We start from the raw sequence: 13,461 nt of genomic DNA on the forward strand, positions 1-13,461 counted from the left end.
TCCATCGCCCAGCTGGAGTGCAGTGGCGCAATCTGGGCTCACTGCAACCTCCGCCTCCCAGGTTCAAGCAAGTCTCCCATCTCAGCCTCCTGAGTAGCTGGGACTACAGGTGCACGTCACCACTCCTGGCTGATTTTTAGATTTTTAATAGAGACAGGGTTTCACCGTATCAGTCAGGCTGGTCTCGAACTCCTGACCACAGGTGATCCACCCACCCACCTTGGCCTCCCAAAGTGCTGGGATGCAGGCGTGAGCCACCATTGCCCGGCCCCCATTGCTTTTGCCATCAGAGAAAAGCCTAGGTGCTTCTAGGGACCTGAAGATTTCACCATCCTCAAGGAACTGTTTTCTAAACCATTCTTGATTAGAAAGACAGGCAAAGTTTAAATAAATTAAATCTGTAGTGAAGCCAGAAATCTCATTTTGTTCAGCATTTAACACCTCTGCAGATGACAACAGAAGCTGCTGATGGAAACTGGGGATGAGCCTCGTTTCCCCATTCATGCTGACGTGGATGAGCAGTGTGAGGAAGGAAACCAAGGGAACAGCAGGCAGCAGTGGAAAGGAATGGAATGACTCAGACCAGAGCATGAGCACAGAAAAGCAATGACCCCACCGTCACATTTGGGCACTGCACCTTTTGTAATAGTATCTAAGCTTATGTCCCTCAAAACAGTGTAAGATATATTTTCATTAGTGTCAGTTTCTTTTATTTCTGCTCAAATTAATTTTTTTTTACATTTTGGTTTTATGTTTGAGTAAATAAAGATGTCTTCATACTTGAGGAATTCAAGAGCCCTTTTCTGTTGCTGTTGTTTTGACTTTTTTCATTGTTGTTGTTTTCTTTGTTTCTTGAGATGGAGTCTCGCTCTGTCGCCCAGGCTGGAGTGCAGTGGGATGGTCTCCATTCACTGCAACCTGCACCTCCTGGGTTCAAGCGATTCTCCTACCTCAGCCTCCCAAGTAACTGGGATTATGGGTACACACCACTGCACCTGGCTAATTTTTGCATTTTTAGGGGTTTTGCCACGTTGGCCAGGCTGGTCTCAAATTCCTGGCCTCAAGTGATCCACCCTCCTCGGCCTCCCAAGGTGCTGGGATTACAGGCATGAGCCACCACACCCAGCCTTCAAGAGCCCTTTTTAATTTCTTTAATACAATTCTATCTTTGCTGCTGATCTGTCAGTTAAAGATGCCCATCGTTGATGCCAAAGGCCAAAGACTTGGCTTCCTGGGGCTTCCATAACCAAAGTAACACAGATTGGGTGGATTAAGCAACAGAAATTTACCTTCTCACATTTCTGGAGGCTGAAAGTGTAAGATCAAGGTGTCAGCCAGGTTGGTTCCTCTAGAGGCCTCTCTCCTTTGTTTGCAAACGGCATGGCCTTCACTCTGTGTTCTGCTGTGTCCTCACCTCTTCCTGTAAGGACACCAGTCATACTGGATTAGGATCCACCCTGATGATAACCTTGTTTAACTTTAATGACCTCTTTGACCCTGTCTCCAAATACAGTCAGATGTGGAGGTACTGGCAGGTTAGGACTTCAACATATGAATTTTAGGGGGACACATTGTAGCCCGTAACAGAGCCCAGTGATGGTAGGGAGAAAAGCAAGGTGTCTGCCAGGAGCCCCTTCCCCAGTCTATGTATGAGGCTTACCAGGTCCTGCCCCAGACCTAAGGAAACAGAATTCCCAAATAGGAGGCTTGGAATCTGAGTGCTGAAAACTTCCCCACCTGAATGAGACAGGCAGTCAGATTTGAGAGTCACTGACACATCATTTTAACACTCTTTCCTTTTAGTTCTCTGCGCAAGCCTTAGGGAGGGGAAGATGGTGTCTCTTGCCTCCCAGTTAACCAGTTGCCTTTTAAGTGCTCTTCCAGCTGCCTGAATTAAATCACCTCTTTTTTGTCAGTTACCAGGCAGTGTCTCATTGGACTTGGAATGTCAGAGGAGAAGTTGACATTTTGACCCAGATTCTGAAAATAATTTTTAAGCCAGGAGGTATCCTTGCAGGAGCAAAATCGGGAAAGATGGCTGTTCAGCTCTTCTCTAGATATTCATTTTGCTGTCTACTTGAGAGCAACTGGAGGCCTTTCTAGATGAAGGGACCCACCTCGTTTGTGTTTCATCTCATCTCCTTCTTCCTCTCAAGACCTTTGTGGCTGTCCTTCCCTAAAGCAGCCCTCTGTCCAGCCACATGGTGTGTCTGTACAACAGTGTTGGAATAGACTGCATTCCACTTTTCTGTTCTCAAAAAGTATAGTCTAGCTGGGATGCTAGAACTTCAACACAGGGAGTTGCACCCCAGCCCAGGAATGTTCCCAGGTGAGAGCACTGTGGGCTCTCCGAGCGCCATTTTTCTCAGCATTCCAGAGTGTGCACTGAATGGAAGTGATGCTTCTGCAGACATCCTCTTCCTACCCAACAGGTCCTCTCACACTCAAGCACATGGAAATGCCTTTATTTCCAGCTCTGGCTAACCCTCATTAATGTGTAACCCTCCTTCAATCAACAAAAATGTGTAAATGAATATTTCCAGCTGGACTCGCTTCAGTCACTCAGGACAGAATACCATTGTACCTACATCTCGTCAGTCCATGAAGAAGCCATGAGGAAGGCATTGGTTTCCAGGAAATTCCTCGTTTTTAGAGTGAAAAATTCCTACAGAAGATCACAGAGATAGGAACCCTAGGGAAAAAACCTGAGAACGAATGTAGAAATGAAAACAAGCCTCTACCGCCTCACACTGGAGATACATTCTGAGAAATGTGTCATGGGGTGGTTTCATCTTGTGCAAACATCATAAAATATATGTACATAAATCCAGATGGTAAGCCAGCTACACACCTACAAACTATTGCTCCTAGGCTACACAGCTGTGCAGCATGCTGTTGCACTGAGTACTACAGGCAGTTGTGACACACTGGTAGGTATTTGTGTATCTAAACATAGAAGAGGCACAGTAGAAAGAAAATATGATATTATAATCTTACGGGACCACCATCATAGATACTTGGTCTGTCATTGACTAAAATGTCATTATGTGGCCCATGACTGTATTTCTGTTAGTGGAGTTGTTAGCGTTTGGAAATGAGCACTTGCTAGATTTCCCTTTTTTAAAAAACAATAAGCAGTGGCTGGGCGCGATGGCTCTCGCCTGTAATTCCAGCACTTTGGGAGGCCAAGGCAGGCGGATCACAAGGTTAGGAGATCAAGACCATCCTGGCCAACATGGTGAAACCCTGTGTCTAATAAAAATAGAAAAAATTAGCCAGGTTGGTGGTGCACGCCTGTAATCCCAGCTACTTGGGAGGCTAAGACAGGAGAATCACTGGAACCCAGGAGATGGAGGTTGCAGTGAGCCACGATTGCACCACTGCACTCCAGCCTGGGTGACAGAGCAAGACTCTTTCTCCAAAAAAAAAAATTAATACTCAGGAGGCTGATGCAGGAGAATCACCTGAATCCAGGAGGTGGAGGCTGCAGTGAGCCAAGACTGTGCCACTGCACTCCAACCTGGGCGACAGAGCAAGACTCCGTCTCAAAAAATAATAATAAGCAGCAAATATTGACTTAATGATTTATTTAGCCATAAGGCCATAGAGTCACTCTGTGAGCCATTGTCCACATTTTCCCAAGGAGGTAACTGTGCCTTATTGGTGCTTCAAGCAGTGAAGCAGTAGCCTTTTGTTATTACCACTCCCCAAAGGCGCCCTCCATGTCAGAATACCTCTCTGGTGGCCAGAAATCTCAGCACTAGCTGAATTATCCACCCTTGCTCCTGTTTTAGGACGTTCTGCAAAGCCCACTGATCCCAGGATCTGTTTAGTAGCAAGCAGCACTTTTCTACACTCAGATATGTAGACACTAGATACTTAAAAATACGTATCGTAGCTCTTTCTGCCACTCTCTGCTGAGATGTCACCTTTAATAAGTAGAAGTCAGGGACACAGCTTCTCTTTATCACAGGATGTGAAAAAGTTTTCCTCTCACGGATCTGATCACTGGAACCCCAGACGTCTCCCTGCACTGACCTCCTGGTCATCTCATTAATGACCTAAATAAGCATAGAGTTGCTTATTTGTCTTTTATGGAGGTTTGGCATGCGACTTTTTCTGAGAAGTGTGCTGTCATACTGGTGACTTTATAAAAAGATGTCCTTAGAGGTCCTTTTTTTTCAGAAAGAAGCTGACCCACCAGGATACAGACGCACTGACGTCGGCATTGTAGAGTAGTTGGAGAGAGTGGTCAGCCTGAATGGAAAGCAGCGGTACAGAGAAGTGAGGGTGGACGCAGAACCTAGGAGCGACTTACAGTGAGCAGCAGGAGGAGAAATTGGAACATCGAAGGAGAGCATCAAAAATGATTACAGGCTGGGGGTGGTGGCTCGTACCTGTAATCCCAGCATTTTGGGAGGCCAAGGCAGGTGGATCACTTGAAGCTAGGAGTTTGAGACCAGCCTTGCCAACATGGTGAAACTCCGTCTCTACTAAAGATACAAAAAATTAGCTAGGCGTCCTAGTGCACACCTGTAGTCCCAGCTACTTGGGAGGCTGAGGCAGGAGACTCAATTGAACCCGGGAGACAGAGGTTGCAGTGAGCCAAGATCTCACCACTGCACTCCAGCCTGGGTGACAGAGCAAGACTCTGTCTCAAAAAAAAAAAAAAAATCACAAAGGAATATCAAAGGAGTTCCTGAACCTTCCTGAAGAATTGCTTGATGCTGGCAATAAACATAGCCAACTACTTTCTAGTTCTATATAACTAGAAAGAGATGGCATCTTAATTAGGGAAAATGAGCATCTACACAACCAAGTAGCAAGCAATTACTGGGAGGTTACTAGGAGGGTTAAGTGACTAGCTTGAAAACTTCCTAGGGCCAGGCACGGTGGCTCACGCCTGTAATACCAGCACTTTGGCAGCCTGAGGCTGGCAAATCACGAGGTCAGGAGTTCAAGACCAGCCTGGCCAACATGGTGAAACTCCGTCTCTACTAAAGATACAAAAAATTAGCCAGGCGTCCTAGTGCACACCTGTAGTCCCAGCTACTCAGGAGGCTGCAGCAGGAGAATTCCTTGAACCTGGGAGGTGGAGGTTGCAGTGAGCCGAGATGACACCATTGCACTCCAGCCAGGCGACGGGGCGAGACTCCATCACAAAGAAAAGAAAACTTGCTGGCTATTTTCTTTGCTTTCTTTTTTTTTTTTTTTTTTTTTTCATTTTTCACATACTTCTGGCTCCTTTGATGTGCCACGCCATTCCCTTACCCTCCTTTACTTGTCTGGTCCATCTCAATGACAGGATTCTGTCTTTTGGCCTAACTCAGTCCCTTGTATAAAGGGACATCTATTAATCCACATCCTGCTGATTACATAATCAAATGCAAAAGTGGTGTTGCCTGCCCCTCCTCCAAGCTCACGCACCTCCATGTAGATACTCTAGTGGCAAGATGATGGAGGAGACCTAGAAACTAAGGACACCCAAATAGAATCTTATCCCTGCAGTCAGATAGCTGAGCTCTAAATTCCTCTGGATATAGTGAAGGACTAAATGGTTCCCATGAATCAAGTTCAGGAAGAAAAGGGTAAGGGAGGGGGTATGGAGGTAAGGCAAAGAGTGTCAGAAGTTCTCAAAGCTATTTTAGGACAAGGCAGGTCAGGCCGTTTGGGCTCAGCTCTTTTCAGCATGTGTCATTGGCAGCAGCCAGTTGAAGATACGCTGCCGTGCAGTGCAGGGGGCCTGGGCCGAATGAAGACCAGATCAGTTCCTGCTGCTGTGGAATCCAGGCTGCCTGGGGAGAGAATGAATATTCAGTGGTTATATGTATGTGTGTTTTCGTTTTCTTTTCTTTTTTTTTTTGAGACAGAGTCTCACTCTGTCACCCAGGCTGGAGTACGGTGGTGTGTGATCTTGGCTCACCGCAACCTTCGCCTCTTGGGTTCAAGAGATTCTGCCTCAGCCTCCCGAGGAGCTGGGATTACAGGCTTGCGCCACCATGCCCGGCTAATTTTTGTATTTTTACTAGAAACAGGGTTTCACCATGTTGGTCAGGCTGGTCTCGAACTCCTGACCTTGTGATCCGCCTGTCTCAGCCTCCCAAAGTGCTGGGATTACAGGCGTGAGCCACCATGCCTGGCCACGTATGTGTGTTTTCATCCCAGCAAGTGGCAGATGTTTCTGCCTGGTTGGAAAATGGAAATTCTGTCCCTGACTTCATTGTTTTATCATTCCTTCCAAAAGAAGCACCACGGGCCCAAACCTCCCCTGGCTCTGCTTTCAGGGAAGTAGTATTGTGTTTGTGTAGAGGCTCTGTCTGCACAGGGTTGAGGTGGGGCTGGCCTTCACATGGTGGCCCATGCCACTGCTGTAGCGTAACCACGAGGAAGAGATTGGTGAGCCTGCTGGAGAGGAAGGCCGCCCTTACCTGGTGCACTTCCTTTAGCGGCAGGTTTATCCATAGACGTGAATACTCAGTTTTTCACATCCAGCTTTCAAGGGGTTGGAGATGAAAGATCCAATTCATGCTCCTTAGATGCCTTTTTGTAAAGATAATCCCTTCTCCTGTAGCTCCTGAGCCCTCTGAGGTCTGAGGGCCAACCCGCCACATGGCAGGAATGACAAAATGTAACTGTCTTCTCAATGGCAAAAGGTAATAGGATTAGCACGTAGCAAAACAGAAGCCAAGGAAAGACATTTGGCTTTGGAGTTTGAAGAGGAGATAAGCCTATCAAATTGCCAGGAGTTCCCCTGACCTTGATGCATGCAAATGATTGCTGACAGCAGTATGATGGTGGATGTGCCTCCTGGAAGAGATAAAAGTGTAATATTCCAACAATGAAGCAGCACTGTGGCTTTTTTCTACAATCAGAAACATAGCAGCTAAGCAAGATAATTTTTTTAAACTTGGGCATTCTTTGAGATCTCAGTTACGAGGTAATTGGGAGCAAAAATGATGCCCAAGTTCAAATGGCATACTGCTGCAGATAGGCTGTCTCCTGGCAAGCAGATTGAGAGTGAATGAAATCTCTCATTATTGGTGCTAATCTTTAAGGATGGTGTTTTAACTTACAAGTTGGAGGCTCATTACACAGTTGCCAGTTAAAGCCAGGTGACCTCATTTGTTGACAACAGTGCAGATCAAAGGAAAGAGGAAAGGATGAGGAAACATCTCTGATTTGCTCCCAGAAGGACAGTGAAGCTGAGCATCCATTTGAGCAGTGTCCTCTGAGTACTGGCCTTGGTTAGAGCTTGTTGGGCGTGTGCTAAGGGGAAATGTCCAGGTTTGTTGTTGAAGTAACCTCAGGGTTTGGCTGCAGGGAAACTCAGGCAGCTCTGAGCTACAGGGTGGTAGACGGGAGGGATTCACAGTGGCACACAGTCTCTTCCATAAATGGGAACTTAAGAATCAGGGCATGTAATGGATGGAACACTAGGTCCCAAGGGATGAGGGAGCTGTATATCTGCCTATTGCAGCTGCCTTGGGATTAGCCCCGGTAATCATTCTACCTCATTCCCAGACCGAAGAGTCAATCACTTCATGAAGTTGGGCTGTACAAAGGGACCTCAGGGGACCTGATAATATTGACAGATTTTTTTTTTTTTTGAGGTGGGGTCTCACTCTGTCGCCCAGGCTGGAGTGCAGTGGCACAATCTTGGCTCACTGCCAACTCCACCTCCCAAGTTCAAGCAATTCTCCTGCCTCAGCTTCTGGAGCAGCTGGGACTACAGGCACACGCTACCACGCCCAGCTTATTTTTGTATTTTTCGTAGAGCCAAGTTTCACCATGTTGGCCAGGCTGGTCTCCCAAAGTGCTGGGATTACAGGCATGAGCCACCATGCCTGGCCATATTAACAGATCTTATAGTCTGAGTTGTTACCAGCCAGTGTAGTCTAGTCATGACGTGTCTAGCTCCATCTCCAGACCTCATGTCTTAGCGCCAACACCATGTCCTTGCTGGTACTTTTTCTTCCTTGCCTTCAGGGGTAATGCTGTGTAGGCTCAGATCCGTGCCAGATGGGGTGTGTAGGGGGAAAAGCTGCATAAGGGGCGAATGTCACTTTGCAACACTCAGCAAGGGGGAACAGGCCTGTAGTATCCTCCTGGGGATGAGTGGGCAGCCCATTCTAGGAAATATCCCTTTGAAGGATAATCTTCCATATGGTACATCCAAACTTTTCTCTGGAAAACATGCTTCTTCATTCTAATGATTTTGTATTTATTCCCTTCAACTTACCATGCTTTTACACAAGAGGAATTTCAACAGCCAAAAAAGTAAGCCTTTACTCATTTGGCAGAGTTAAGGACCACCTCTCTTCTGGGAATGGGGAAAGGTATAACAAATATAGTAAAACCAGAACAGCCACTGTGCTTGTTGTAGAAGTAAGTACCCCACGCAATCTGCAGAGAGTAAATGCCCCACACAGCTCTAGCAGTGACAGGGAGAGAAAAAAGTCCTCAATTACTGGCCTGGCCTTAGAAGTAAAGCAACATATTAACAGAGAGGGTCTGATTTTAAACCTTTAGCCGAACATACTTCTATAGTACCCTGAAGCTCAGTTTTTTTTTTTTTTTTTAATTATATAATCTTAGGTGCAGTGGCTCATGCCTGTAATCTCAGCACTTTGGGAGGCCGAGGCAGGCAAGTCATGAAGTCAGGAGATCGAGACCATCCTGGCTAACATGGTGAAACCCTGTCTCTACTAAAAATACAAAATATTAGCTAGGCATAGTGGCAGGTGCCAGTTGTCCCAGCTACTTGGGAGGCTGAGGCAGGAAAATCACTTGAACCCGGGGGGCGGAGGTTGCAGTGAGCTGAGATTGCACCACTGCACTCCAACCTGGGCAACAGAGCAAGACTCCGTCTCAAAAAAAAAAAAAAAAAAAATATGCAATCTAGAATGGTGTTCCTCCTTGCTCCAGTCTTCCTTTTTTCTTGTGCCAAATAATGGCCCCCTTTGGTATATGTATGTTATTGTTCTAATTACATGATTCTCAAACCTCTCTTTTACATTTTAACAAACATAACATTTGATAGGAATGGGCTAGACTAAAATCAGCATGGCAAGGTGTTCAGCAGTCCAGGGAATCAAGTATTTTTCTACATAGATTTGAGTGTCACCCAAGATACAGTATACTTTGCTGAATCTCCCCCCATGATATACTCTTGTGGTTTTATCTATCTTGCCAACACACTTTCAAGTAAAACAGGCTTCCATTAACGCCGTTTGTCCTTTATTGAGCCAACAAGGGAGGAAAAAATACCATTGCACTGGCTTTATCCACTTACTGCTGAGCTGGGGAAGCAGAAGCCACCACAGGAGTTTTTACAAGCGTCTCAAGGTTTCCGCCGCCACCTGGTGGCTAGGTGGAGCACAGCATCTGTGTAACTGGTGGGCAAAAGCATTCTGCTCCAAGGTGTCAAAGTAGGGGAGAAACATGGGGGTTCTGCAGTCTTGGCAAGAGTACTGTGCTTCTTGCCTTTTTACTGCTTCTCCATGTGCACCCTTAAAGGATCGATTTTTATTTTTTGCTCAGCTCTCCTCCTCTTTGTTTTTCAGGTTGACGCCGCTGTCACCCCGGAGGAGCGCCACCTGTCCAAGATGCAGCAGAACGGCTATGAAAATCCAACCTACAAGTTCTTTGAGCAGATGCAGAACTAGACACCCGCCACAGCAGCCTCTGAAGTTGGACAGCAAAACCATTGCTTCACTACCCATCGGTGTCCATTTATAGAATAATGTGGAAAGAAACAAACCCCTCTGTCTTATGATTTACTCATTATCGCCTTTTGACAGCTGTGCTGTAACACAAGTAGATGCCTGAACTTGAATTAATCCACAGATCAGTAATGTATTCTCTCTGTCTCTTTACATTTTGGTCTCTACACTACATTATTAATGGGTTTTGTGTACTGTAAAGAATTTAGCTGTTTCAAACCTAGTGCATGAATAGATTCTCTCCTGATTATTTATCACATAGCTCCTTAGCCAGTTGTATATTATTCTTGTGGTTTGTGACCCCACTAAGTCCTACTTTAAATATGCTTTAAGAATCGATGGGGGATGCTTCACGTGAACGTGGGAGTTTAGCTGCTTCTCTTGCCTAAGTATTCCTTTCCTGATCACTATGCATTTTAAAGTTAAACATTTTTAAGTATTTCAGATGCTTTAGAGAGATTTTTTTTCCATGATTGCATTTTACTGTACAGATTGCTGCTTCTGCTATATTTGTGATATAGGAATTAAGAGGATACACGTTTGTTCCTTCGTGCCTGTTTTATGTGCACACATTAGGCATTGAGACTTCAAGCTTTTTTTTTGTCCACGTATCTTTGGGTCTTTGATAAAGAAAAAGAATCCCTGTTCATTGTAAGCACTTTTACGGGGTGGGTGGGGAGGGGTGCTCTGCTGGTCTTAAATTACCAAGAATTCTCCAAAAAAAATTTTCTGCAGGATGATTGTACAGAATCATTGCTTATGACATGATAGCTTTCTACACTGTATTACATAAATAAATTAAATAAAATAACCCTGGGCAAGACTTTTCTTTGAAGGATGACTCTGGACATTAAATAGTCAAAGTAATATTAGGTGGGGAGAGAAAAGGCAGACTCAGTTTCCTTTAACCAGGTCTCAAGTTCTATTTATGATACAAAAGAAGATGAAATGGAAGCTGTGATATAAGGGAATGAGGAAGGCATGCCTGGACAAACCGTTCTTTAGGATGTGCCTTCCATTTGTCTAAAATGGTGTTTTCATGTAAATACATTCTTGGAGGAGCGCCGTTGTGCTGGTGTGAATGACTCTGTGGTAACAGCCTTGACTATTTACTGATCTACAGACCAGTGAGAAGTCTTCCCATGTTGGGGACCCACACCTCTTGTGTCTTAATTGGAAGTCCGAGTAGGAAATTGGGGCCAACATATGTCTCCCAGTGCTGGGAAAATATCTCATAGACCTAATTTACAGTCTTTACTTGATCTAAAATATTTTGCTGCCACATTTTGACCCTCAAGTTTGTCCCAAAGGAGAGACGGAGAAAAGTTCCAGGGAAATAAAAATTAAGAGAGCTGATTGTTATCTGTAAAGCAGGGTTTCTTGTCCTGAATGCTACTAACATTTTGTAGGGAATAATTCCTTGTTGTAGGGGGTTTTCCTGAGTAGTGTAAGGTGTTTTTTAGCAGCATCTGACCACTGGCAATCAAAAGTGTCTTCAGACATTGCCAAATATCCTTTAGGGGACAAAGCTGCATTTGAGAACCACGGCTCTGTAGTTTAAAATAATGTCATATGTACATAATTTTTCTTTTTCGAGATGGAGTCTTGCTCTATCACCCAGGTTGGAATGCAGTGGCATGATCTTGGCTCACTGCAACCTCCACCTCCCAGGTGCAGGCAATTCTCCTGCCTCAGCCTCCTGAGTAGCAGGTACGTGCCCCCACATCCAGCTAATTTTTTGTATTTTTAGTAGAGATGGGGTTTCACCATATTGGCCAGGCTGGTCTCGAACTCCTGACCTTGTGATCCACCCACCTCAGCCTCCCAAAGCGCTGGGATTACAGGCGTGAGCCACCGCGCCCAGCCTGTACATAATTTTTAACTGGGTAAGTCTATCTTAGTTCAGGCTGCTGTAAAAGAATCCCATAGACTGGGTGGCTTAATGTTTCTGTCTCTCAGTTCTGCAGGCTGAAAGTAGGAGATCAAGTGCCAGCAGTCAGGTTGGTCACGTTCTTGTCCTGGTTCACAGATGGCCTCCTCACTATTTTTGTAACAGAAATGGAGGTTCAGTCACTCGCTACTTGCAGACTCCAATTAACAAGAGTGAGGTCTGGTATCAAGAAAATGCCTTTTTATTCCAAAGCTAGCTTGGGGGGAAAGTACAGGCTTCCTGCCTTAAGGGTACTGATTGGCTTTTGGAGCAGAAAGTGGGCACTTTTAAAAGGAGGGCCTGGCACGAATGACATGCGGGGAAGGCGAGCAGGTGGGGATCCCTGTGCCCACTCTGGTGCCTTTATCTACCAGGAGGTCAAGTTGATGCCTTTGTGGCTAGAACTTGATTACAAAGGCGTCCGAAAGTCTCCAGGTGGAGGAGAGTAGCAGGCATAATTTGAGTTGTAAGTCGACTCTTGTCTCCTGAGTAGTCTCCTGGTGAGGGAGGGTTTCACTGGAGCTTTGAAGCACGAGGTTAGATGGCCTTGCCCTGTAGGGAGTGTCTGGTGAAGGAGAGGTAAACAATGATTGCATTTCTACTTTATTGGTATATAATGTTTACATGTCTTCATGTTTTTCATTCCCATGATCCAACTCTTATATTAGTCTCAGCTCCACAGTCAAATACGTGAAATGCTCTCTGTTGGTCCTTGTGTTCCCAGAAATCTTTTGGTTGTGCAGTTTCTTTCGTGGGTGATGTTGACAGAAAAGATAGAAGAGTTGGTGTGTCTCCTGTTTTTTGCAGCGTCCTTAATTTTGTTCTATTTCCTCTTCTGCTCTGCCTGTCTCCCAGGAGCACTGCTCTCCCTGCGTCCGATTCTCCCCAACAAGCTTGGCTTCTCCGTGTCTGGTCTGCACGCTGTCAGGTCTCACTCTGGAGCCTGGGCTCTGAACTGCCAGGTGCACATCAGTGTTCATTCTCTTTTTTAAAATATCCATTTATAATGGCTGCATATGAATACTTAGCTCCTTTTAAAAATTTTTTACTATTATAAATAATGCTGGGAACGATGTTTTTGACCACAGATTCTTGTTTAGTTTGTTTTTGTTTTATAATGAAAGGCAGTTTAGCATCTCCTTCAACAATGCAGACCCAGCCGAGGCAGAGCCCAACCAAGCTCTGCCTCAGTTGAGTCTCTGTTTCCTCATTTGTAAAATAAAAGTACTTTATAAGGCAGTCATGAGGATTAAATGCATTCACATATATTGGTATAGAACAGTGCCTGATACGTAGTAAATGGTACTTATGTGTTAGCTACTCGTGAGAGTGTCTAAGTAGAGGGATATTTTTAATTCTTATCGCTTTAATTACAATACCAAATTGGCTTCCAAAAAAAAGGAAGTCCCACTTCCATCAGTTGTGAATATGAGTGCCCCCTCAAGGTACCACCAGGACTAAGAGGGACTTGACTGAATCATCAAGTTGAAATGAAAGAAGAGGCTAATTTTGGCCTAACCATACACACCGTTTTCCGATTAGGCGGATCACTCAGGAATGATTGTCTTGTAGAGGATCCTTGAATGGCCCTGTGTCTATTCTCTTCTGTGCCCTCTCTCCTACCCACAAACATGTTAAGGCTCTACACTGGTATGACTTTCTGCATACAGGAAAAGTTGCAGTGCAAATTATTTATATCATGTTCTTGCTTTCATTATATATTCACTTTGTTGAATACATTTTCACATCACATCAGAATATGAAGTTCCTTTATGGCTATTGTTCCAAGAAAATCTATCCCCTGGTAAC

General features: G+C 45.0%; 1 protein-coding gene across 8 annotated transcripts in view; it reads left to right on the plus strand.

The window, feature by feature from the left end:
• Positions 1 to 10,545, plus strand: part of APP (amyloid beta precursor protein) — a 279,992-nt gene extending 269,447 nt beyond the window's left edge. For 7 of the 8 annotated variants that reach the window (XM_032277112.1, XM_032277105.1, XM_032277106.1 and 4 more), the window contains one exon: positions 9,564 to 10,545. In XM_032277112.1, coding sequence (XP_032133003.1) covers positions 9,564 to 9,665 — 102 coding nt within the window. In that variant the 3' untranslated portion in view covers positions 9,666 to 10,545. The remainder of the gene's footprint in view (positions 1 to 9,563) is intronic. The other variant, XM_032277108.1, reaches the window with a different exon arrangement.
• Positions 10,546 to 13,461: the final 2,916 nt, after the last annotated feature.

Source organism: Sapajus apella, unplaced genomic scaffold (genome assembly GCF_009761245.1).
Source record: "Sapajus apella isolate SASKATOON/1434 unplaced genomic scaffold, GSC_monkey_1.0 scaffold8, whole genome shotgun sequence".
In the NCBI taxonomy this organism is placed as follows: domain Eukaryota; kingdom Metazoa; phylum Chordata; class Mammalia; order Primates; family Cebidae; genus Sapajus; species Sapajus apella.